This window comes from Seriola dumerili, unplaced genomic scaffold, assembly GCF_002260705.1.
Source record: "Seriola dumerili isolate Sdu_G_001 unplaced genomic scaffold, Sdu_1.0 BDQW01000081.1, whole genome shotgun sequence".
NCBI lineage: Eukaryota > Metazoa > Chordata > Actinopteri > Carangiformes > Carangidae > Seriola > Seriola dumerili.
In genome coordinates, this window is record NW_019174336.1 from 512,239 (window position 1) to 539,837 (window position 27,599).

The 27,599-nt window shown below is 40.5% G+C and overlaps 1 protein-coding gene across 6 annotated transcripts in view; it reads right to left on the reverse strand.

Moving 5' to 3' along the window:
• Positions 1–679: 679 nt before the first annotated feature.
• Positions 680–27,599, reverse strand: part of LOC111221184 (methyl-CpG-binding domain protein 2-like) — a 34,368-nt gene continuing 7,448 nt past the window's right edge. Inside the window, exons 3-9 of one of the 6 annotated variants that reach the window (XR_002665082.1) lie at positions 25,081–25,221; positions 22,657–22,747; positions 22,402–22,579; positions 12,895–13,028; positions 9,212–9,319; positions 8,646–8,721; positions 6,949–7,627 (exon numbers count right to left, since the gene is read on the reverse strand). Coding sequence is in view for 5 of the 6 variants with exons in the window: in XM_022744540.1 (XP_022600261.1) it covers positions 12,911–13,028; positions 22,402–22,579; positions 22,657–22,747; positions 25,081–25,221 (528 nt within the window). In the remaining variant the exon portion in view is untranslated. Of the gene's footprint in view, positions 1,454–6,948; positions 7,628–8,645; positions 8,722–9,211; positions 9,320–12,890; positions 13,029–22,401; positions 22,580–22,656; positions 22,748–25,080; positions 25,222–27,599 lie in introns of those variants that run through there. The other 5 variants (XM_022744540.1, XM_022744541.1, XM_022744542.1 and 2 more) reach the window with 5 other exon arrangements.

Consider the following 27,599-nt stretch of genomic DNA (forward strand, 5'->3'; position numbering starts at 1 on the left):
CGTGATGATATCTCTTATCATTGCTATGATGAAACATACCACTATATCTCATTTTTAATCATAATGACAAATTTAAAAACTCAATAGTACAAGACATTACTGTGATAAAACAATACTCTTTCTTATCTCTAATTAAATGTTAAACTCAGTGTAGAGAATCTTGGGATTATTTTTGAAAAAATAAATATATTCAATATAATGTATAACATATATCAAAATAAATTTTGATCTCGGAGCAAAATCATTGGCTTATTCCTGCTTTGTCCTGAAGTCTGACCCTTCAGCATTAGGATTTAGCATTTGGAAAAAAGTCATTCTTGTTTTCATCACATCTCACGCTGACTACCTGTCTGAGCAAATCTTTTGGAGTTGAACTCCAGCAGGTCTCAGGGTGAGATGAGGCGATCGATGTCAATCTCCTGTCTGTGTGTTAAATGCAGAGCTGGAGCCAGGACATCTTCAGCCTGGTTTAACTCAAAGACTGGAAACAGGTGTATTTTTGAACTTTAGACAGAGCCAGGGGAGCTGTCTCCCTCTGCTTTCAGGCTTTATGCTAAGCTAGGCTAATCATGGTCTGACTCCAGCTCTGTACTGAATGTGTAGAATACCTATAATCCACTTCATCAGAATCAGAGGCTTTAAAAGGTTTAAGAGGTTCTAAAAAAGTACCGTCAAAAGATTGTGAATATAATCATTTATTTACTCCAGTCCAAGAAATGTACACGTATGTTCTCTTTAGGTACAAAATTTGTCTTAAATAAGCAGTTGTTCTATTTCATATGCATGTAATATTTCATTATTTAATTAAAACCCCTGAAGACTTCTTTAAAACTGATGACGATCTGACACCACAAACAACCAAACTCATTAAAGAGCACATTGAAATTTAGTAGTTAGAGTTAGCAAAAGCCGTCCAGCAGTTTGCAACCTGACGTTGGGTTTAATGAGGGCATTACTTCTGTATTTTTTTATTATCATTTTTATCAGCATTATATAAAAAGAAAGAGAACTTATACCTGAATTTGTAAAACTGAGACGAGATAAGTGCTTGTTGTAAAGTTTGCACAGATTATAAGTCACAGAAAGAGATTAAAGGCTTCAGTTGCTGTGTTGAGCTGGGAGATCCTCCACTTATTGCTGCTGTTGCTCCTCTTGTTCCGTTGCAGTTTGTGCTGCGGTTGTCTGTTGTCATGTGTAGTTGTTGCTGGTGTTTTTATCGTTGCTGATGAAATTATTGCTGTGGTTGCTATTGGTCTCCCGAAGCTGACAGATGCACAGTGTGATGTCATCCTGAAAAAGGTTTCCTTAACGGTAAGTTTGAAACGATCGCCCACTTAAGACAACGGATCAGTGCAGGTGATATTTAAGTCTGTGGGTGGTGTGCTTTTGGTTTGTTGTCTGGATGAAGATGAAGATGCTGATGATTAACCTGAGGCTGGTGAGCAGAGGAACTCTGGAGAAGGCAGAGAGAGATACACAGTTAATGTTGTTCATCACACTTCAGTCTTAATAGTTGTAGTTCAATGACACAGTGAACAGGAGAAAGTCTAACAACCTGACGCTCACTCTGTCATCACCTCAGCTGACTGTCTGAATTAGTTCCTGTTATAGTTTGACCAAAAAAAAAAAAAAAAAAAACTTAAGATCCACTTACTAGCTTGTTCTGGGGCTTTCATCCATATCACAATGTCTTCATCTATTTTTTTGGAATGTGAAAAGCTATTATGATGATTTCACCCCAACCCCGTCTGTGTTAGCTTAAAGGCAGACTCCATCAGCCAATAAAGACCATGTGATACAGTTGAAAGCTCCTGATGAAGTGAGTAAGTGGACAAGTTGATATTGTTCTGTTCTGTTCCAGAGGTCAAAAACAAACTTTGATGCGTAGGTTTCTGTTGCGTTTGATCATAGTTCACTGAGAAAATGGGGATTTTGTTAGTAAGTTGGACATTTTTGGGGAGTGAGGACGATTTTCAGGAAGGAGGGGGCATTTTTGATGGAGAAGAAATGTTTGAAAGACATTTTTGTAGAGTGAGGACATTTTGGAAAATGAGGACATTGTTTGAGTGTGGGGACATTTTTGGAAAGTGAGTGAGGACAACATTATACAGTGACAACAGCGATGACTTGCTTTTTTTTAAATTGAGGACATCCTCTTTGGACATGGACTCTTTGATCTCTGCTTGCAGGAGTTTAGTGGGAGGAGTCAGGTCATCAGGAGAATCAAATTCACCTGGTGGAAGTAAAAGCCTAAAACATGTGACAGTCAACCTGTCTCTTAAGTTTTGTTGTTTATTTTCTTTGTTGTCTTCTGGCCCAGTTCCATGGCCCGAATCTGGCCCATACACAGCATGATAGTAAGATGCTACATCCACATCTGGACCAATTCTGGCACAAAGAAAATCCTCCAGCTGTCATTCAACATCAGAGAACAGCTAGACAGAAGGAATGTATTATGTCAGGAGCCCTCACAAGTATAGAAGTACCAGCAAGCGTGTTAATAATGACTCAGGTCTACTCTGACATCTTCTGCTAAGAAATAAAATGTGAATATAATTGTGAGGCTCCCTGCAGACACCTCTGAAGAGAACTCTGCCTTCTACCTCCGCTGACCCCAAATGGACTCGTTAAACTCGTCATAATGAAACCCACTTAATAAAAATACTCCACAGCACAGTGTCTCTGCTGTTTCCTCCGCCTCCTGAAGAACAATAAACATCAGTCTCTGGACACAAAATGTCTAATTAATGTGAAGAGCCTCCATGCTAATAATTATCTTCTCCATTAACCCTTCTAAACCTCCTCCCTCCTGCTGCATTAACAAGCGGGGCAGGGCCACAATTAGGATAACTAGTCTGCAGATGCCTTTTGCCTGCACAGAAAACATTTTAATTATACATAAAACACCAGAGTGAAGCATTCACGCAGCAGGAGATCAGGAGCGCTACTATGATGAAAAACGTCACAATCAACAGACTGCTGGTAAAGATGTTATAAGCCTGTCTTTCCATTTTAATCCTTCATTGTGCCGCAAGTGTAATTTGAATACTGAACCACTCTTTGTTCCATTTTGAATCCTCCCCTATTTTATTCTGAATATTTCATAGTTCCATCCTTAGTCCTACCCACTAGGTTGCATTTCCTTCATTGTGCCATTTTAGGTCCTCTTCTTTCCATTTAGAATCCCTTCTTTCAGTTTTGAAGTCCCCTTTGTTCAATTTAGAATCCCTTCTTCTTTCCATTCTGAATCCTCATTTATCTCGCCCTCCTTCATTTATTGTCCTTTGTTTCCATTTGGTTATTTAATTATTCTATTTTGAATATTTCATTGTTCCATTTGAATCCACGATTCTTTCAGTTTTACTCTTTAATTGTGCCCTGTTCCTCCACTTTTCCATTTTAAATCCTTATTATGCAATTTCGAGTCCCCCTTGTTTCCATTTAGAATCCCTCATTGTGCTATACTACTGTGCTATACAAATAAAATTGCCTTCCCTCCACCCTCAAATGTTATGCCATTTTAATTCCCACTTGTTACCATTTTGAATTCTTCATTGTACTGTTTTGAATATCTCGTTTCAGTTTTGAACCCTTTATTATGATTTATATTATGATATAATATGATATATTATGATTTATTGAGACCCTTCAAGTTACATTTTGAAGCAGTTTATTGTGTCATTTACCTCCTTCTTCCCATCTGAACTGAGCCCACCCAATCTTTCATTTTCAACATCTCTTTGTACCATTGTGAATCCCTCAGTCTTGCACTAGGAGAATGCAGGTGCTGCTAAATCCAAAAGGACTTACACTGTTTTTGTGTTTCATTGTTTTATTGTCTCAGTGTTAATGTGTCTGTATCTGAATGTTTTCTTCTTCACTGTTTCAGAATTTTCATGTTTCAATTTGATAATCATTGGCTCACTCTTAATTCCTCTCTAATAATTAGAAAATCCTGATAATCTGCTGCTTAATCGAGGCAATTCAGCTGACTGACAGCACACACACACACACACACACACACACACACACACACACACACACAGCAGTTATCAGCCTTGTGAATGAGTTTGAAGCAGATAATTCTCTGTGTCTCTACATCCACTAATTACCAGCAGCTGAAAAATGCTGCAGGAGTCTGAATCAGCTCCTCTGGAAATGACAATATACACAGCTAATAATCTCTCTCACACACACACACACACACGCACGCAAGCACGCACGCACACACACTCATATCACATGGTCAGTGTTTTGTCAGTCAGCAGTGTGAATCTTTAGTCTCGATCAGATAGAAACACCAGTCTGCACATTTAAAAGAACAGTCCAACATTTAGTGAAATCCTCTTCCTCCTCTTCTCCCCAGAGTCAGAAGAGAAGATGGATAATAGAGTCATCTGTGTCTGTGTCTGTGTCTGTGTCTGTGTCTGTGTCTGTGTCTGTGTCTGTGTCTGTGTTTGTGACATTGTTATTGAATGTAAAAAAAATCTTGGTCTTCACAAAGGGCAGGTGTGCTCCTGACGGTTGCAGCTTTTACAACTTGGATGGCAATTGAAGAAGTTACATTCTACAAACACTTTGGACTGTGGTTATATTGTATGTTGAAGGACTCACAAAAAAACTTAAGCAGAATTTCAACTTTCTGTACAGACATAAAACATGTTTCTCTCTTACAGTCAGCTGTCCTGTCTGTACTGGACTATGGTGATTTTGTTTATGCTCCTCCATCGACTTTTCAATCATTAGATGATGTTCAAATATAATGCTGCAGAGAGAAAAAAGGTGTGTAGTATTGTCAAGAGAGAAAACCACAAACCTCAGGAGACACCACACAGAATCCTTTGTAATCTAATGTGAAGATATTAAGTAATGTTATGTTACTTTTAAAGCCATATTAAGTCAAATACTAAAGGCAGTGGTGTAACGTTATGTATTAGCATCTGACAAAAGCAGGAAACTGCTGCAGTGAAACGTCAGTAGCCCAACTAAGTTTAAGGCTAACCTTTTACTGAAGACAAGTTTGATTATTTCTGACTGTTAAACATGCAAATGCACACACAGCTTAACCGTCATTCACCTTGGATAGTCAGGTCTTGTCGACTGTAGTCTGTTATGTTATTAAAATGCACATTCTGGAGAAGACTTTGGTTTGGGATCAGACACCTCACCGATGGCACTGTGTGATGGAAGAGAAGCTAAAGATCTTTAGTGCCAAAAACTTCTGAAAATGTCCCCCTCATTACAAATCTTGGTTTAGGGTTGTGCTGATGGACCACAATCTCAGTGATAGACAATCATCAGTTTATGTCTTTGCCAATATTTGGTTTGTTTTCCCATTAATGTATTAACTTATTATTGTTATTATTTGTAGTGTTAAAATAATAATAAATTTACTTCTTTGCGCTGCCATAGTTTCACGTCAGCAACCTCTGTATATAACTGTTGCTTGAGCTTTTAGTGGATGTTGGTGATAGAACTAATTTAAAGTAAAAGTTTGAATGCAGAACCTTTATAAGTAAAGGAGAACTCCAGCACTGTGACAGTGCTGTGTGATCTGTACATTTCTACTGCTGCTGCTGATGAAAAGTGACGGAAACTGTTTTAACAACAAAATGGTTTTGGACCTGTTTCCTTTCATTCCTTCTCATTTTATTTCTGCAGTGTGGAGGCAGCATCAGGGTGCTGCTGACACCTACTGTTCCATGTTTCCAAGAGCAGAACCTGAGGAGTCACAGAAACCAACTCAGGCATAAAACCAACATAAATAAATAAGCGGCAACAGGACTAACAGCAGCAGGAAACAAACTGAACAGTCTGAGATTTCTGGTTGTTTCAACAGCTAGAAAGCAGGATAGGAAACGCACACACAAAAACACACACACACAAAAACACACACACACACACACACACACACACACACACACACACACACAGTCTGGCCGCTGCCCACTCTCTGGTCCAGCTATAAAAACCCATTAGTAATCACTCCTCAACTCTCAGCGGCTCTTTTCACCCAAACGACTTCCATCCAGCCAATCTACATAAATCTGCATTAATGGACGATTTTACTTTCACAGAAAACAAATGTGCTTTAAAAAACCCTCCTTGTCTGTCGGCTTTCAGAGGAAACATCAGAGAGCAGCGACACACACACCGTTCATTGGAAAACACACACACACACACACACACACACACACACACACACACACACACACACACACACACACACACACACACACACACACACACACACACAAAGACACACAAAGACACGACTGTTTCCACTGACAACAGATACATCATGACAGACGTATATGGGCTGAAATAAGGGTCGTTAAGATTTTGAGTTTGTAAAGTGATGTTATTCCAAAGTTTGTAAAATCTAAATCTAAATCTAAATCTAAAATAAGTCTGCCGGGGAAATTCAAGTTTGTACACATGTAGAAAAGATTTGAAAAAATAACAAATAACAAAAGACTAGAATCACCTCCTCACGGTTGTATCCCTCAACCAACCAGCAGAGTATCAGGAAACATGGTCACAGTCTCTCCTTCCTGAGTTACAGCAATGAATAATGACCTGAAGTGTTTTGTCAAAACATTATGATGTCACAGTGAAGTTGACCTTTGAACTTTTGGATGTAAAATTACTTAATTTTATCCTTATAGACATTTGTTATTCATTAAATTGTGTCATAATTAATGTATGAATTTGTGAGTTATGACCAAAAACATGTTTTGTGAGGTCACAGTGACCTTCACCTTTGACGTTTGACCATCAAATTCTCATCAGAGCCCTTGAATAGAGAGAGTCGCATCAGTGGAGGTCCAAAATGCTCAATCGTCACGTGATACATGTTGACCTCACATAGTTCCTGCAGTTTTGAAGCGAGCAACTTGAAAACATAAATACAGAGACAGAACTTTGATTGTTGTTAATTAATAGTCATTGAATTGCATTGATTTATTTATATCGAAAACGGACACATGAATGTATTTACATCACTGTGTTTTTTAAGCAAAACTCTGTACTATTTGATAATATACAGTCTATGTTTCAGGATAACAGCTAGTGTTACCTGCCTTGTTGACACTGTAAGGTTTCAGGCTCACCTTGCAGTGGTTAAAGAGCATGATGCTGTTGGGGAAGAGAAGAATGTTTCAAAGTTCTGATCAGATTCAAGTTTCAGTAATCCCATCATAGGTGAAGGCTCAGTAACCTTAATGACCAATGTAATCTTTATGATGTTCAGATAGGACAGAAGGAGACTGACAGGTGACTGTCAGTGATTGTCATGAATTAATTTAATAAATCCCTAATAAACACAGACACATGAATAACATGTTGAGCACTTTGTGTCCTTTCCACTGTGCTGTTTTAACATACAGTCTGCACCATGATAAGGAAAAAAAGATGCTAACAACCAAAAATACGAGGTATTCAAACACTGTGTTTGCACTTTTTCACAAACAAAGAACATCATTGAGGAGCTTAATATTTGGTTTATAGGAATAAATAAGGAACAGGGAAAGGCTTGTAAAACCCAGGGAGTTGAGACGCAGGTTGTGGTTGCTGTCTCACTGCAGGGAATCTTCAGGCTCCATTGAATCTCCTTTTGGTTCTTGTGCTGAAAAAGAGGGCAAAGACAGAGGACAAAGGGTTAGACATACCCATACGTCTTCTCCTTCATTCAGGTTATCCAAGAAAAGTGGACTTGGTTGTAGATACTTGAAGATGTTTCACTTCTCATCCAAGAGGCTTCTTCAGCTCTGAACTCTCTTCTAGTATCTAAAGCCAAGTGTAGCTACCCTCAATTCAACCTTTCCTGGACATTATAGGTTTGGACAGGAAATTGTCTTGAGAGATTATTATAGTTACAGAGCTTTATCCGTTGTGATCATCAAAAGCTTTTGCTGCTGATGTTAAACAAAGTATGACAAGAAGCATCAGTTACTGATGTTTTGTTAGTTACTGAGTTTTTCATTTATTTGTTTTGACATGCAGGAAATTTCATGATGATGTTATATGAATTCCTATGAAGTAATAATGTAATTAGTGTATACATGTCCAGTAAGTATAATGCGTTCCCTAATACCACTATGGGATATTTATGTGGGTAGACAGAAGTGAACTGTTGTGAGGGAACTCTGCAGGTACATTTTGAGGCAGACCAGTTTGTTCAGACCAAAAAGGGCAAAACTAGGCTGAGAGCAGATCCTGCTCCTACAGATTTGTGCATCATCCTGAGGTCAAACAGAGGAGGGCTCCTGCTCATCGATGCTTCCCTGGACCTCTAAATATTGAACTCATAGCTGCTGATCACAGCTGTAGTGTTAAAAGCAACACAAGTATTAAATCTTAATCATTACAGTATTACTTCTTATTTTGAAGTGTAATAATAATAGTGATAATACATGTTTTGTATTCAGTATGATTCCTTATATAAAATGACTGTATAATAGATATTTACCGTGACTGGACACTGGTTTATTTGAGACATCAACATGGTCCACTCAGCCTGACCTGCAGCATCACTGCTCCTGCACCACACAGCACCTGTGTACTCCTACAGTAGCTTACTAATATACACCAACAAGATTACTCATATGATAAAGTAGTAAAATACTTTTAGTAGTTAGCCTTACCTTTTAAATTTACCATTTGTTTTCAATCTTTTTCCATCTTCCCTCTCCCTTTGTCATCAATCCAAAATCAGCTGAGCTGCAAAGTAATATATGGTTATGGTCACCAGAATGACGAAGCCCAAATACATTCACATAAGGTTTTCGTTTACTGTTTAGAAATCTCATCCTCTTAATAATGCACTTTAGCGATGTATCACAAAAATAGCTCTCTTCATTATTAATGCAATATAACATTAGCTCACGCTCCAAAATGGATATTCACATACACCCGATGTTACATTTCACTAATATTTAACTAACCGCACCTCACAAAAAAATCACCTCTAGACTTTTACTCTAACGCCACAACACTGGATGAAATGACATTACGAGACGGGATTTATCAATAGGCGGCTCCTGGTCAATGTTAAGTGTATCCATATACAATATCTAAGTCTAATCTCTTATCTGTTAACATCCTTAAATATGCTAATTTAGTGGAGGAATCCACTATCATGCTTTAATGCACATGTTAATTAGATTCTGATGTGCTGATAGTATGCAATCCGATTCTATACACGTCTTACCTGTTAAACGTGCATCACAGACGGTATATTCTGCTGCAACTCCGCTGCGCTGCTAGCACTTCCTACTAACTACCAGGAACTATTGAGACGCTCCATGATTCGCCATTGCTGTGAAAAAATGGTCCATTAGAGTGAACGGAGAAGATGCGACTCTCTATTCAAGGGCTCTGATTCTGACCAGTCGTTGAGTCAAAGTGAATGTTTGTGCCAAATCTAAATGAATTCCCTCAAAGTGGTCTTAAAATATAATTCAAAAATAATAATAATAATAATTCAAGAGGCCAAAACCAAGAGGACATTTCGAAGAAGTTTTTGAAGAAGTTCCATGAAGGTGTTACTGAGATGTTTTGTTCACAAGGCCATAACTGTGTTTTGTGAGGTCACCATGACATTGACCTTTGACCAACATAATCTAATCAGTTCATCCTTGAGTCTAAATGAATGTTTCCTCAAGGTGTTACTGAGACAACCTGAAAACATATTTCCTCTGGTTCTGACTGTCGCCGGCACAGAGGCGTAAAAACAAATGATGTCGGTGACACAAAGACACTGTGAAACAAGAAGTGCTTGTGTGAACATCTGTGTGCAGATACAGAACAGAAAACTGCATCTTAAACTGTCAGTGAGTGACACTCAAGTGACAAATACAAATTGTTTTTACACCTGGATTTGATTGGACTCTGCTTTGTGATTGGATTGTCTTTGTCCAATCAGATTCAAGGTGTTAAAAAAGGATTAAAAATCGTACTTTGAGCACTGAGTTTTACGCTTTGAATCGATAAAGAATTTTATAATAAGAATTTAACTTCATTTTTAGTAGAAGCTGGACGTTACCTTCCTACATGCAGTATGCTAGCTAGCTTTCTTGCTGCATCCATGAAAAATGAGTAGCTGTTCAGGTCAGTGTAAGTCAACTTAAAGAAATAACATATTGGGCGCCCAGGTAGCCTCATGGTTGGAGCGTAGACCACATGACCACAATGTCCCCAGTTTTCTTCCAGCTAAAAGACCTCTGTCTCACCATGTTACATGGTCAACTCTCTACATGATCTACATGATAAATGACAGGTTCAGTGATCCCAGCAAACACCACCACAGCTACTGTTCTCACTTAAAATGATGTCAGCCTTGCCACCGTTGCAAACAGCTAGCAGGAACACAGAATCAAGCTGATAATGAAGTAAACATGAAATGGTAATTCAGTCTGATCATGAGGGCAGCTTCACAGTTGAGGTCATGTTCATTATGTAAGCCTGGATTAGTTAAACCACATTTGAAGATTAGGCTCAGTTCAGATTTCCGTGTAATTTCCTGGTCATATTCCTGCTCTCCAGCGGATGGACCAGTGTTATGTAACCATCCCCCGACCTTTTCTTTAGCACCACCCTCAGGACAAACTGCACTCTGGTGTTAAATCATTGTACAGCAAAAGCTGGACTTAATCCGAACTGGAGTCAGACTTATGTTAAACTGATCTAAACAGCAGTTATCAGATGAGACTCTTTACTCCTTCAGATCTCAAATTCTGCAGCAAAACATTCACAGTGAGAGCAGCATGGTGTAGTGCTACCCTGTTGCCACAGCGACCCTGACCTGGATGAACAGTGAGGAAATAGAAGGATGATGGATGGATGTGTGAATTTGAAAGTAAATGTTTTTTAATCTGGTTTTTGTTTACAGGCTCCACAGAGTGAAATACAACCAATAATCAAACAAACTGTAATACAACACACACACACAAACACACCTCACATTAACCATTACACACACAACAAGCCTACAGCCCATCAATCACACACAGACATACACACAGTCTGTTAGTCTGCTGCATGGCTGACTTTCAATCAGATGCAGAGACTCCCATCAGCATTCACAAGTCTCTCTCTCACACAAGCACGCACGCACGCACTGACAGTGGTTCTGACAGAGCAGATTGGTTCTGCTTCTGCATCGTTCAAGACACTGAAACTGCAGCACAGATACTTAGTCATTCATGTCACATCAGTGATTCTTCAGAGCTTTAGTTCTCTACTACAGCAGGTTAACTAAGTTTATTCATGTTCACAGCACCTTTCAAGAGCAGATGTTACAGTGCTTCACATAAAAAGACAAAAACCAAATAGTTCACTTCACTAGTTAGGTTTGTAGTATTAGTAGTACAGTAGTTTTCTAGTTCAGTAGTTCAGTAGTTTGGCAGGTCCGTGGTTCTGCAGGTTTTAGCAGTTCAGTACTTTACAAGTTCACTAGTCTGTGCAGTTTGAGGCATGTTAGTAGTTTAATACTTTAGTAGTTTAGGAGTTGAGCTTATTGTTTGCAAGCAGTAGAATCACCACCTCGTGGTTGTATGTAAGGCTGTATGATATGCAAAAAAAATCATATTGCGATTATTTTTGGCAGATATTGTGATTTCAGTTGGAATAAATGTTTTTTATTTAATTTTCACCTAAAATAATATATAAAAATGATGATGATGTGATTTTTGTTGAGTCTTGTACCAAGCAAACACGTTCCTTGTCTGGATAATATGATTTGCGGGTCATGGCATTTCTGTAGCACCATAACACTTATGGTGCTAACAATGCACAAAAATGTTGTGACACATTTAACCTTTGTCAGAAAAACTGCCACTCCTGTGACTTGGATATTGCACTTGGCCATATTGAGATTTCGATCATATTTCCATTAATTGTGCAGCTCTAGTTGTTTCCTCCATCAACCCGCCAAGTATCAGGAAACATGGTCACAGTCTCTCCTTCCTGAGTTACAGCGTGAATAATGACCAGAGGTGTTTTTGCAGAACATTATGATGTCACAGTGAATTTGAACTTTGATCTTTTGGATATGAAATGTCTTCACTTAATTTTATCCTGATAGACATTTGAGTTTAATTGTGTCATTATTAGATTATGAATTTGTGCGTAATGGTTGGAAATGTGTTTTGTGAGGTCACAGTGACCTTGACCTTTGACCACCAAATTCTCATCAGCTCATCCTTGAGTCCAATAGGCCATTTGTGGCAAATTTGAAAAAGTTTCCTATAGGCGTTACTGAGATATCACGTTCACGAGAATGGAAGGACAACCTGAACCTGGTCCTGACCGGGACAGAGACATGAAAATATCAGCAACCTCCTGTCAGAGGTTGGAAGCTATAAATTAACTCTGTCCATGTATTTCAGAACCAATGCCTTGCACATATGTGGAAAACAAACATCCCTCTGCTCCACATATCCAGGGAGTGAATGTGTCTGAACAGGAAGCTGTAGACCTTTTGAAGCGTCTCATCACTTCAGTGGCTTTTATTTCCCTTCTTTACTTTGACACATCTGTCTTTTTTTTTTCATATTCTGTTTTTGACTGATGTGCACCTCATCTCACCTGCCTGAAAGCAGGTAGTGTTGCCATGACAACTGGCTAATGTTAGCTATCAGATTTCCAATCCCATCTGCATCTTATCTGCACATTAGAGAGGGGCCCTTTAACATGTTTTAACATTTATTTCTTCCACACCGTGGACGATGGAATATAAAATGTAAGTTTGTAGATGAGAAGAAATGTTATTGAACTTACTTAACAAAAGAAAATGTACAGATTTTGAAACACCTGTCTGGCTTATGCAGCAGACACGTGAAGAAGAACAAACTGCAGTAGAACCCATGAACATTGATAACACAAGTCACCTGCCTCATCTGTTCTGTCTTCAGGCTGTCTTCCACTCCAACAGCTCTCGGGTGTTTTCGGCGGCCCGCGCCAAACCATCGGCCATCAGCGCCTCCTCCAGACTCCGCCTGGCCTGGTACACTTTCAGCTCCTGCTCCCTGCACACACACACACAGATGTGGGAGAGGATGTCTCATTGTAAGTCCTGTTTCACACTCTGCTGGTTTACTATCTGCACACACTCTTGATTTAATGTCAGGAATCAATAAATACACTGAGAGGCTGAAATAAAAGATGGACGCAGCCTCTGTAACGTCACCCACAGGTTTCTGAAGCGAGCTGAGCTGAGCTGTGAGCTGCTCCACTGTCACCATCTTGACAGTGTCTGACTCCGCCCCTAACTCCCAGCTAATCCAAAAATGGTCAAAGAGGTGGAGCTGAGACTTTGGTGCATGCCAGTTTGTGGCAAGCATCCACCTGTCACTCAAAGAGGCCAGGCCCTCAATTCTCCATAACTTTAAGCCTTAATAAAATGTAAACAGGTGAGTTATATAAACAGTTGTCATGAAGGACGAAATTAGCTCTAGAGACTAAAACTGTTTTTGTACCAGGCTGTAAACATGTTTATTAACTTAATTATTTTTTACTTAATTATGTTTATGCTGTAAAGTTGGACATTTTAACATGGGAGTCTATGGGGACTGACTCACTGTTGGAGCCAGACTCTAGTGGTCATTAGAGGAACTGCAGGTTTTGGCTCTTCAGTGTTGGCTTCATGTTTCAGCCTCAGAGGTCGATGCTTGGTAATGACAAGTTCAACTCTTAGGTCGCAATTATACTCCCTTATGGACACACATGGACGTGTAGTTGTTGTTATGACACTTCTTTCTAGAGGCCGTGTGGACCGGCACAGTGAAGTCTGTGTGGAGGCAACAAATTGGAGGGCTCTTGGACGTCCGCACGGAGCATCTGATGCACCATCTGATGACAAAATTTACATCACGCTGACCCAAGTGAACCCTCACATACTCACGGATATGGAAATTATAACACTCGCTTTAATTTTAGTTGTCCACACAGTTCTGGCTGTTGGTCAGACTGACATCAGTCTGCTGAGGTTCCACTTTTAATACACAAATTAAAAAGACAAAGAAACAAGATGACCTCAGATATTTCAAAAACAGAGTTGAACCGTTCAGCATATGAGCAGGTCGTCGTGAACTCAGACGACTCCCTCCTCTCAGAGGCGACGTGTGTGTTTGTTTCTGTTTTCTCAGAGAAAAGATGTCCGCCGCCTTTTGTCAAAGGGTGTAGGGTGTGTGTGTGTGTGTGTGTGTGTGTGTGTGTGGGTGTGGGTGTGTGTGTGTGTGTGTGCATGTGCATGTGTGTGTGTGTGGTGGTGGTGGTGGTGGTGGTTGGGGGGAGTCTGATGTGGATGAAGAGGAGGAGAGAAGATGAAAAGGTGGAGGAGGGAGAGGAGAGGAATGAGAGCGATTTAGGATGACAAGCACATTCAGCTGGAGGAGGGAAGAGGGAGAGAATTGGAAATTAATGGAGGGGAGAGATAAGAAAAGAAGGAGGCAGGCTGGAGGGAAGGAGGAGATATAAGAGGAAAGGGGAGAATGAAGAGAAGAAGGAAGGTAATATTAAAGAAAGGAAACAGGGATGGAGGAAAGGGAAGAATGAAAGGAGTGACTGAAAGAAAAATGTAAGGAAGAAGGAAATGAAATGAGGAAAAAACAGGACAGAGGAGGGGAAGGACAAATATAGATAAGGAGAATGACTGAAAACAAGGAAGCAAAGGAAGAAATACTGGGAAAGAAAATAGGGTGTAAGGAGGAGGAAAAGGAAGGAGAGGAGAGGAGACGAGGGAGTGAAGGATGCAGTGATGTATTCCAGTGATTCTGCTGTAATGGCTTCAGCCAGCTGTTCTCTACTCGGTTTTCCACTGGACACGAACAGGGACACACACACAACTGGCACGGCACACACACACACACACACACACACACACACACACACACACACACACACACACACACAGTCAGTATGTGTCCCCACAGTGCCCCCTGCTGTCAGGTTTCAATAACTGTCTGTGTGTTTTATGGGGTCTCAGGGGTAATTTGATTCTGTAGATCACAGAAAGGAGGGGTGTGTGTGTGTGTGTGTGGGGGGGGGGGGGGGGGGGGGGTGGGGGGGGGTGGGAGGGGGGGGGGTTATCAGACAGCAAAGTTCACTTTCCTTTGACCTTTGTGGAAACACATCAACTCTAGTAAATTTAAGTTTAAAGCTGGAGTGTGGGACTTTTACATCTAAATGAACGTCTGTTAAAATGAGTTGACACACTGCTGATTAAGCCCAGCACCAGGTAAACCTCTCTGTAGTTCACAGTCTACCAGAGTTCACATGTGTCACAGTGTCTCTGGTGCTGGCTCATCAACAATGCATTGGTTTGCCAGAGCTGAAGAGAGGAGCAACTGTAGCAACAGCAACTAGGAATATGGCTGAAAATTATTATTATTGATAATACCAAAGCCACTCTTTTTCACTATGCATTCTCCCAATCAATAAATAATATACAATAACCCCCCTGTAACACTAGCCAATCCAAATCACAGCAATTGGTTACCAAATTGTTCATATGCCTCTGTATCTCTCTCTCTGCCCTCTCTCTCATTTTCTCTCATTTCTGTTTGTTCACATTTGGTCTCTGTCTCAGTCCTTGTTGCACTGATGAGCCGTACTGACTTGTTTTTGCACCGATAGATAGATAGATAGATAGATAGATAGATAGATAGATAGATAGATAGATAGATAGATAGATAGATAGATAGATAGATAGATAGATAGATAGATAGAGAGATAGATAGATAGATATGGGAAAAACCAAGGAATTTGGACTTGAAAGCTACAGACAGTGGAATAGAATATCATCAGCCTTCTCAATGAACTCAGAAGCTGTAAATCCGGAAAAACAAAAAGTAACACATGAGACTTTGACTTAAGCCATAAGAAACTAATTCTGACTAAATGATGACTGTGATGGATTATTTATTTACAGCAAGTTTCAACTTGATCTTCAAGTTTGTGTGCCAGTGGCATCATATTTAAGTGCGACAACAGGCAACAACAAGCAAATGCATTTTGGTGAATGGAGTACAAACGAAACACGCTGTCTGAAATTTTTTGAAAAGCCTGAAAAGATTTATTACAAGTACATCAAAAATCTTGGGTGATTTAGTAAGTCTAGAACATGCCAAGGAATAGACCCAGGCTGTGTTCAAAACTGCCTAGCATACTGCCTACTCACCTACCTACCTGCGTACTGAACATTTTTTCAGGTGAGAATGTAACTGGATAGACTCACAATTTTTGGTCCATTTATAAGAGTAACGTATATTTTTAAATCTGCTGCGACGATTTCGGACATTTGGGGAGAGCAGCCAGCCAGTGTACTGTACCGTAACGTCCTGGGTCCAGAGCAGCACTTTGCGGTCATGCCTCTTACCGAGAATCCGCCTCATAGCCCACCACTGCAGTTTGAAGAGCCGCAATGCATCATCATCATGCATAATTAAGTTTCAATTGGTGATCATTTTTCTTCATTCCTTCTTTCCAATACAGTGCATCCGGAAAGTATTCACACCCCTTCACTTTCCCCACATTTTGTTATGTTACAGCCTTGTTCCAAAATGGATTAAATTCCTTTTTTTCTCATCAATCTACACACAATACCCCATAATGACAAAGCGAAAAAGGTTTTTTAGAAATTTTTGCAAATTTATTAAAAATAAAAAAACTGAAATATCGCACGTACATAAGTATTCACACCCTTTACTCAGTACTTTGTTGAGGCACCCTTGGCAGAGATTACAGCCTCAAGTCTTCTTGGCTATGAAGCTACAAGCTTGGCACACCTGTATTTGGGGTATTTCTCCCATTCTTCTCTGCAGATCCTCTCAAGCTCTGTCAGGTTAGATGGGGAGCGTCGCTGCACAGCTATTTTCAGGTCTTTCCAGAGATGTTCAATCAGGTCCAAGTCTGGGTTCTGGCCGGGCCACTCAAGAACATTCACAGACTTGTCCTGAAGCCACGCCTTCGTTGTCTTGGCTGTGTGCTTAGGGTCGTTGTCCTGTTGGAAGGTAAACCTTCGCCCGAGTCTGAGGTCCTGAGCGCTCTGGAGCAGGTTTTCATCAAGGATCTCTCTGTACTTTGCTCTGCTCATCTTTCCCTCGATCCTGACTAGTCTTCCAGTTCCTGCTGCTGAAAAACATCCCCACAGCATGATGCTGCCACCACCATGCTTCACCGTAGAGATGGTACTAGCCAGGTGATGAGAGGTGCCTGGTTTCCTCCAGACGTGACGCTTGGCATTCAGACCAAAGAGTTCAATATTGGTTTCATTAGACCAGAGAATCTTGTTTCTCATGGTCTGAGAGTCCTTTAGGTGCCTTCTGGCAAACTCCAAGCGGGCTGTCATGTGCCTTTTACTGAGTAGAGGCTTCCGTCTGGCCACTCTACCAAAAAGGCTTGATTGGTGGAGTGCTGCAGAGAAGGTTGTCCTTCTGGAAGTTTCTCCCATCTCCACAGAGGAACGCTGGAGCTCTGTCAGAGTGACCATCGGGTTCTTGGTCACCTCCCTGACCAAGGCCCTTCTCCCCCGATTGCTCAGTTTGGCTGGGCTGCCAGCTCTAGGAAGAGTCCAGGTGGTTCCAAACTTCTTTCATTTACGAATGATGGAGACCACTGTGCTCTTCGGGACTTTCAATGCTGCAGAAATGTTTTTGTAGATCTGTGCCTCGATACAATCCTGTCTCGGAGGTCTATAGACAATTCCTTTGACTTCATGGCTTGGTTTCTGCTCTGACATGCACTGTCAACAGTGGAACCTTATATAGACAGGTGTGTGCCTTTCCAAATCATGTCCAATCAATTGAATTTACTACAGGTGGACTCCAATCAAGTTGTAGAAACATCTCAAGGATGATCAGTGGAAACAGGATGCACCTAAGCTCACTATTGAGTGTCATAGCAAAGGGTGTGAGTACTTATGTACATGCGATATTTCAGTTTTTTATTTTTAATAAATTTGCAAGAATTTCTAAAAAAGTCTTTTTCGCTTTGTCATTATGGGGTATTGTGTGTAAAGTGATGAGGAAAAAGGAATTTAATCCATTTTGGAATAAGACTGTAACATAACAAAATGTGGGGAAAGTGAAGGGGTGTGAATACTCCGGATGCACTGTATGTGAAATCAGAGACAGCCTGGACAAAAGAAACTGCTCTAAAAGCTGAATAGTTGATGTCCTGTAGCTATTGTGCTAACGTGCCTGTATTGTAACACAACACCAGGTGAGTCTGTTTAACAGGTGGACTGGATATTTGTGCAAATGATGATCAATGATGATCAATGATGAGGTGAAGACTGATTCTCTTCCAGCTGCTACCCAGAGATGTCTTGAATCACGCTTGGTATAAATTTCTCAGCATGACTGAAGTGGGGCCTGCTTCATCCTCCTTTTCCTCCTCCTCCTTCATGCTTCATTACTCTTCATCTCTCATTGTCTGTCTCTTCTCTCATCACCCTCTCATCCTCATCTGTCCCTACAGCTGATTACTCCCACTACCGAGCAGGCATCAGTCATCTGCTTTTCTCCGATCTGTGCTGAGCTGGATTCACTCGCTTTAGGTTTTATCAGAGGGCGGAGTGAGAAGAAACGGCATTATACATGTCTGACATGTTTCTGTGATATGACACATCTCATCACATGTAATGACAAGTATGTTAACCTTGGTTAACTACAACAATTAGCTTTTTAACCGCCTTAACAACCACCTTTGAATGGAAACATGTGCTAACTGTTAACTGGAGTTAGCAACATACTGTAGCTGGCACCTGAGGCATGCACTACAAAGCAGGTTCAACATGCCCAGGATATCTTTTGGTTATCTGGCTTCACTGGATAACCTGTACTATGAAGCTGGTTAACAGCTCTGGGTTTTCCTATCAGGCTACAAGCACGGCATCATCAGGACCATGAATAAATTAATGATTTAAGAATCTTTGTCCAGTTGAATTAAGCTATAATAGTTATGATGTATTTATTCACTGTGGTAAATCTCTGTTTTGTCTGGAAGAGCATAACAATTCTACCAATGGATACAAATATCTGTTGAGCTTTATTATTGATCACTTCATTGTAAACTCCCTGTCAGGATCCTGTAGGAATGATGACTCAGTTTTTCCAGTGATCTGATTGGTCAGTAGTTTGGCTGTTGACAGGTTTTGATCTGATCTTCTGAAGTTAACCTGCTCCGGAGCAGGTTAGGAGTTCAGTTAGTTAGGTTACCATGGTGAACTAGCCCGGTAACAAGTGAACCACCGTCGTAGGCCTGACAACCCAGAGTTAAAGCTGAAGTTACCTTGCTAAGCTCAGATCCTGCTTCGTAATACAGGCCTCTGATATTCAGAAGGTAAGGAGTTACCCTTCTATCTGCAGTTGTGTTACAAAATAAGCTGTTTTTGTTGTCATACTGGGATTTTACAGTTTTTCTCAATGGCTTTGATGCAGTTCTCGAATCAGAAACATCATTCTCACCTCTCTTAATGCTGTTCTCAGACACATTAGCATTTCATATTGTATTAGTACAAGCCTCCTTTGTATCCACACATAGTTCACTGCTAAAGATGTTTTCTCATTGTGTTGATGCATTTCTCATCTGACTCTGAAAATTCATGGAAACAGTTTGTTCCTCCGTCAGATAGAACGACAGACCTCTCACTCACTTTGATACTGTCCTGCAGCATCAATGTTTTCAATCAGATCACTTTAAACATTCTTCAAATATGTATGAAAGAGCAAGGATAGCCTCTCTCTCACACACACACACAGACACACACACACACACACACACACACACACGTACTATAATTGATGATATGTTCTAAGTATGATTTCTTATTTCTCTTTGTCTATTTGCCGATGCATAGTTCCATGTTTATCATTTTGCTTTCCTCAGTTACAGCAGTTATATTCTGTGAATTTACAGATACAGTTTTTTCACTTGCTTTCACTCATTTTCTAAACTAGGCCTCATGTTTTCAAAACTCTGCACACAAATCCAAAACTTGCTCACAAAATACAAAGTGCCACAAGTCTACTGCAAAGCAAACACTGCATTCAAAATATCATAAACACATTTAAAAATCAAGTATTTGCATCAAATGCCAAACACTTTTCTCATTATACTAAATCTTTGGATTTACAATGTTCTAAATCTGAAGCTCTGTCTTCCACAGGCTTGTGTATACATATTCATACAGTGTTGTAAAGTGACAGGACAGTGATCTGTTGAGAGGGCTTGAAATGTACACAGCACAGTAAACACCAATGCAGTTCTCTTTTTCTAAAGTCAGTCAGGTTTTTATCAAAACATCAAAACATTTGTAGTCTACGTCTTGAAGCTCTGGTGACAATGTTGAAGTGTATGACGTTTGACGTGAACAAGTTTTAGAGAGTTTTGCATGCAGAAATGCATGAACTGTGCTGACACCTGCATTAAGACTAGTGAGGACGACATTTCTGATGTGAGAACTGCATCAAAGCAACTGAGAAAAACTAAAATAGCTAAAGCTTTCATGAATTTCCCCTAGGGGATAAATAAAGTATCTATCTATCTATCTATCTATCTATCTATCTATCTATCTATCTATCTATCTATCTAAAGGTGACTGAATGACAGGATCTTGTTTATTGTTTGTTACAGCTGTGTGAGTGTTCAGGTGTGTGCTGTCCTCAGCGTTGCCAAAGTTTCAACTCGGCAGCATCTTAAAAATTGCCACAGCATGGGCAAAACTAACAGTTGAAGTGTGGGTATATATTAATGATTTGGCATTATTCTGGTCTGGAGGAGCACATAAGCAGAAAAGGACAAATGAGCAGCAGCTGGAGCCACCTTATCTAACATGAGTGCACAACCAGTGTCATCACTGTTCAAAGCTGTGACCCTCCCCAAACAAACTCCAGACAACTGATCACCTAAACACCCCCACCATCAACACCATCAACACCATCACCATCACCACCATCACCACCATCATCACTATCAACACCATCACCACCATCATCACTATCAACACCATCACCACCATCACCACCATCACCACCATCACCACCATATTCACCATCAGCACCACCATATTCACCATCAGCACCACCATCACCACCATCACCACCATCACCACCATCACCACCACCATCACCACCATCATAAGTGAGTTATGCTGTGGGCTGGGTTAATAGCTTGTTCCTGTTTATTTAACCTGTATTTATTGACATTTTGGCAAACTGGCACCATTAGAAATGTCATATAAGCTAGAATCAGTTCCTGTCTGCAGTGCATCATGGATGTATACTATCACTGGATTACTGTGATACTGAGGAAAACTCCGAAACATGATGATTCTCAGAAGTTCTGAACAAGTGTCCTTTTCTATGATTTCTAAATGGATTTATGGATTTATGGACACAAATAGAAATTTGTGTGTGTGTTTATGTCAGAAAGCGTATGTTATACTCAATCTAAAATAATGCCTGTTCAGATTTGACACGAATTTTGATTCAAATTACAATGATTGGACACTAAAGGTTTAAAAGCTCCATATTTTCATCTTCTTCTGTGTTTTATTTGAAGTGTTGATCCAAAAACCATCTCAGTGCAGTTTTACATCTCCTCTCGGAGGCTCTGATTGGCTGACTGTTTTTTGAGTGATCCAATAAATTTAAAGGAGATTTCAAGTAAGCATTCAGAGAAATCAAATCCTGCAAGACTGGATGGTAGGTCCAGGTGGGCGGGGCTTTGGGCATGGCTGAGGGCGGTGACTGCTTTGCTGTGACATCACAAAGTTCCAGAAGTCCTGACGGCTGGTTTTAAGGCTCAGTTTGTGAAAACATGCATTTCTCTGTGGACTGAGGCTTTGATACACAGTATTAATATAGAACCTAGACCTGCTTTATAATCAAACAACACATGGAAATCTACCTTTAGACTATATGGGACCTTATAGTAGCTTACATGCCTCTGTGAATTGTCTCTGTTGATAAATGGGCCAATTTACAGCTTTCTCTTTCATTGCATCATCTTTGCCTCATGTCACTCTCTCCATACAACTCTTCCACTCCCCAGTGGAAAGCTGAGCCTCATAGCTTGACAACCCTTGGTTTTAATTAGTATTCAGAGCTGAAGGTTAAATGGTTTCAGCTGTTACAGTCTACAGCTCCTCCTGCTGGCTGGTGGAGTAAAGTAACATTCATTCCAATTTATTGACATAAACAGCAAACTGTCCCAAGATACTTAACAAACAGCTGGACATGTCTTCAGCCCTGAGTCAGGAGCAGAGACACATTCCTCTTTTCTTTATAAAATGCAAATCACTCCCCAATGAATACAGTGTTAAAACAGTTACTGTCCAAATAAAACAGTAGAAATAGTAACTATGGGAAAAGGAAACCTTCAGCCTGTGTTTCTCACCGGATATGTTCGTCAGTGACGGTGAAGGCCTTGCAGAGCGGCTGGGACGTGTTCAGCCAGATGGCCGGGTTCTTCTCAGCAGCCACAGACGTCTGTCCTGTGATCGGAGAAGAGCTCATGTGCAGAGCGCTGGCGATGGCTGACAGGAGAGTGTCATCGCTGGAGTCTGGGCCCACACCTGCTGACAAAGAGGTCGGAGGTCAGAGGTCAGGACTGGAGCATGGATGTGAATCCAGGGTCATACTGGAGACTTACTCTGCAGCCCTTTGGGCAGGTCCATGGTCCTCAGGACTTCCTCTGTGACGTCTGACGACCGGAGACCTTTCAACCTCTTCTCCCAGAACAGCTGCAGACAGACAGAGAGAGAGATGACCTGGTCAGTGTTAAAGGCAACCCACTACAGTGATTCTTCTGAAAACAGTTAAGTAATTAACAAAGTAAAAATACTTAATACTCTGGACCTTCAGTGCTGGTAAAACCAGGCTACACAATCCCAATTGGCCATGAGATGTAACAAGCTCTCTGTTTGGTTGGAGAGCTAACCAGTCGTATCAAATCCAGAGCGTTTTACCAGCACTGAAGGTCCAGACTGTCACAGAAAGGCTAACAGGAGAAGCTAAATGACTATGCTAATCGATTAGCTAACAGGAAAAGGAAAATCAGTTGGAAAAAGGAAATTAAAGAGGGAATCCAGGAATGTATTCCCATTTTAAAATGCATAAATTCTTTCTACAATTCCTATTTTTAATGCCTATTAAAATATGAAATTATGGAAATGCTTTACTACTTTTCCTGTGACCCGTGGTTCTCCATATAATAGGTGTCATATGCTTCGTATCTCATTTACCAGCCTCAGTATCTATCTGAGCAGCCTGTCAGACCAACTTACAGTCCACTTTCTGTCTATGTACGTAAAACAGAGGGTGGAGAGTGTGGCAGCTCTGCAGCCATTATGAGACCCGCGCACACACATTCACACACACAGCTGGTTGGCAGGATGGATCAGAATATACAGTCTCTCTCTCTCTCTGTAATTCAACCTCACTTTATGGAAATATCATTCGAATATAGTTTTGCTAAAAAAGACTATACAAGACATAATGAGGAGAAATTCAAACTACTGTTTGAACATGTTAAATATTCAATCTGCAATGATCTTTTCAAACTGAAAATGCACACTATATGTGACAAAATAACATCAACTCAATGGTCCACTTACTAGCTTTTCAAACATGGAAGTTCTCAGTGTGGATTTTTAAACATGAACATGTCACAGTCCACTCCACACAGTCTCAAAGACTTTAAGTGCACCAGGCTGTGCCTCGTCCTCCAGCAGGGGTCATTAGTAACACACCCTCTCACTCTGATCTGTGTGGTATTCAGTATGTGTTGCCCTCAGTGAACTGGACTGTTGCTCATTTGTTTGTTTATGCAAGATGCAAAAACAGACAAAATATGGATTGTGGATAAAAGCAGGGGAGGACTTCACCATTAGGCAAAGAAGGCAGCTGCTTTTGACCACAAAATAAGAGGAGACATGATAGTGACGATTGTGCATCACACACTTGTTGCTGCGGGTGTAAGAATATTCATTCTCAACATTGGCTCATCTCATTGTTACAGATGAATTAGGTTGTAATGGTCTAAACTCTAAGGAGTTTTAATGTTGTAGCTGGTGGAATCAGAGCTACTTTATGTTCTGCTGTCTGGTATAATATGTGTAATGCATCATATTTCATCAGTTGATATGTTTTGTATTTAAAATCTTGATCTGCAAATGTAGCAGAGTAGAAATGTAAAGTACATAGAATGAATATATTCGAGTTAAGTACAAGTGTTGATTGAAAGAAGCTAGTTACTTTTCATTGGGTTAGGGTCAAACTAATGTAAATGATTGTGTCCATGTCAGTTACCAAACTCCTTAAAATCAATGGTGGAAAATAGCATTGTACATTGTTAAGTATTACACTTCATTACAGCTTTTCAGTACTTGTACTTTATGTGAGGGAAACCTGAGGGAAACCTGGACTTGTTAGTTGTTTGTTGGATAGTTTGTTACTGGTCATTACACAAAACATATGATCAGCATTATAATAGAATATGGAGCATTATTATAGATTAAACTATAGAGCAGTATATAAAGTAATTTAAAATAGCCAGCTTGAACAGACTAAGTACATTTTTAGAGTATTTTTTATAGTTAATAGTTTTAATAAAGCACAATAAGACAGAGTCTAGGGTCAGACAGAGGTCAGACAGAGACTACATCTTAATATGATCAACTATCATTCAAGAAAACTTAAAAATCATAAAGATATCAAAAAATAAAACAACAATAACTCTCTTTTGTTTTGTCTCCTTTCCTCTTCCTCCTTCATCCCCCCCACCCCCTTTCATCTTTAATCCCTCTCTCCAGTTTCTTTTTCTCTGCCTGTTCATACTTTAGTATAGTAACTATAGTGCATCACTTAGTAAACTGGGAGAGATTTCAGACACAGCTCCTGTGTGTGTCATGCTTTTCCCATGATGCCTCAGCATCCTCTAGTGGCTGCAGTCACCATGACAACCTGGTTTATTCCAATCAGCCATCTCTTGTGCAACAGCCTGACCTCGTCCTCACCATGGCGACACTAGTAATGTGTGTGTGTGTGTGTGTGTGTGTGTGTGTGAGACTCTCACCTGTCTGGGCTGCTCAGTTGCTCTCTGCAGGTCTGTCTTCACCTTGTTGCCAGGATGACTTGTAACCTTGGTAACGGGCTGTTTGAAGATGGACGCTGTTTGTCTGATTGGCAGAGCTGTGTTCAGGTCTGGTTTTCCTCCCTGGAAGAGACAGAGACTAAGTGTCGGAGACATGTCTCCTTTCTTCCTAATTCCTTCCTTCCTTCCCACCCTTTTTCTCCTCCCTTCTTCCTTTCATTGCTCTTTCCTTCCTTCCTTCCTTCCCCTGTTGTTTTCCTTGTTCCTTCCCTCCTTCATGGTCTGTTTTACCATAATAAACCTGCAACCTGTGTTTGTGTATGTCAGTTGACTTTAAAGGGTTAACTGTAAGCTGAGGTTTCACAGACAACAACAGGAAATGTGTGTGTATGTGTGTGTGTGTGTGTGTGTGTGTGTGTGTGTGTGTATGTGTGTGTTCATACACCAAAGTAATGATGTGTGAAGAGCAGCAGCATGATGCAGAGTTGCATGCAGCACATGAACAGTTACTAGTCCCACTTGCCAATTTCAAACTCCCCTGGCTGTTTTCAAGTTTGTTGTTCTCTGATAAAAAAAATCAGTCACATTGCAGAAATTATGTTTTGCCTCATTAGGACCGGGATTTGGTCCCCATAAGGACAACTGGTCCCAACAAGATCAGTGTTTATACCAGAACAGGTCCCGACACACACACACACACACACACACACACACACACACACACACACACACAGGCCTGCAGTTATCAGTCATCTCAGAAACCCTCACAGGAGTCACACTGAAAGTTTAAGGAACAATGCAACATTTTGGGAACACTTCTTCACTTTCTTGCTGAGAGTAAAATAAGATGATTCTTATGTATCAATTTAATCTTGTATTTGTATGTACCAGTCTTCTCATGTCAGTAAATAAACATAACAAAATGTTGCATTATTCCTTTAAACCAGGGCAAAAAGCAGTCCTCTGTCAGAGCAGGACTGAAAGTCATTTAAGAAGCTTCCTACTCTGACTTTCAGCAGAATGACGACTCACCAAAAGAAGTGTGACACTGCTGTTTAACCACACTCTTTAGCTGATAAGCAGTAATTATGGTAGCATAGGTAGACAGTTGCAGACTATTGTTGTTGTGCAAACTGTTTTATTTGAAGTGTTCCATGAGGAGAGATATTTATGGTTTCAAGAACCAAAAACCATCTCAATCTCTCATCTCTGCTCAAAGCCTCCTCTCTTCTGATTGGCTGACTGTTTTCTGAGTGATCCAATAAAAAATAGCAGCACTCAGAGAAAAAAGCCTGCAAGGTTGGATGGTGGGTGCTGGTGGGCGGGGCTTGGGGCATGGCTGAGAGTGGTCACTGCTTTGTTGTTCCAGAAGTCCTGACGGCTGGTTTTAAGGCTCAGTTTCTGAATACAGGCTGTGTGCATTTCTCTGTGGACTGAGGCTTTGATACTTTCACAGTATTAATATAGAACCTAGACCTGATCTATAATCAAACAACACATGGACAGAGACCTTTAGACTATATGGACTTTAAAAAAGTAGCTAACATTTGAAATGCGGTAGTTTAACTAATGCAGGTTATACATGCAAATAACCTAAAGAGGAAATTCCTCTGATCTGTCATCTGAAGCAGCATCATTTCTGATGAAGCACAGCTGGCTCATCTGTTAAGCTGCTATGCTTGTATGCTGTATGCTCTATGTTTAAATAAACTGTTTGACAAACATCTGCATGTTTAGTAAAAACTGTGAACTGATCCGTCAAACTACAGTTGGACTTCACCGGTCAGATGCACATGAGCCATTTCCACTGGCTTTAATAATTATTTACATCTGCATTTATACTCTGTTTATAAATCATCTAATTATACAGGTTATAATCAACAGTGTTTTATAATGTTTTGCAGAAATTATTAATAAGCACACACCTCATTGTGTTCATTTGACTAAGGGTGTGTTTGATTGCTTATAAATTCAACCCGTGGCTCAGCAGGTAGGAGGCAGAGTAGGTTGTACATTAACCAAAAGGCTTGTGGTTTGATCCCTGGCTACTCCTGTCCATATGTCCAAGTGTCCTGGGGCAAGACAATGAACCCCAGGTTGCTGCTGCTGAGCAGGCGACCGCCTTGCATGGCAGCCCTAAAATGTAAATCACTTTGTCTGCTGAGGTAGACGTGTGCTCCTTCTAATTTTAGGGTCCAGGTGTTGTTCATGCCGCCTCCCTGTCACACTGGCAGGACTCACTGGGACACTTGAATAGAGGGTCCTAAGAGGGTCACTCTGAAACTTTCTACCTTTTACGCTTGGTAACATACAAGCCCCGATTTCCTTCCTGTTCCAGAGGGTGAACCTGTACATTTGAATGACCGCATGATCTTTCTCCTAGCTCTAGTGTTTGTGTGTTTTCACTTAAAGAAACACTGAGACGTGTCTGCTGTGTGGGAGGGGTCCATGCTGCTGTTATCTCTGGCACAAAGACTGCAGTTCACAAACAAAACAACACA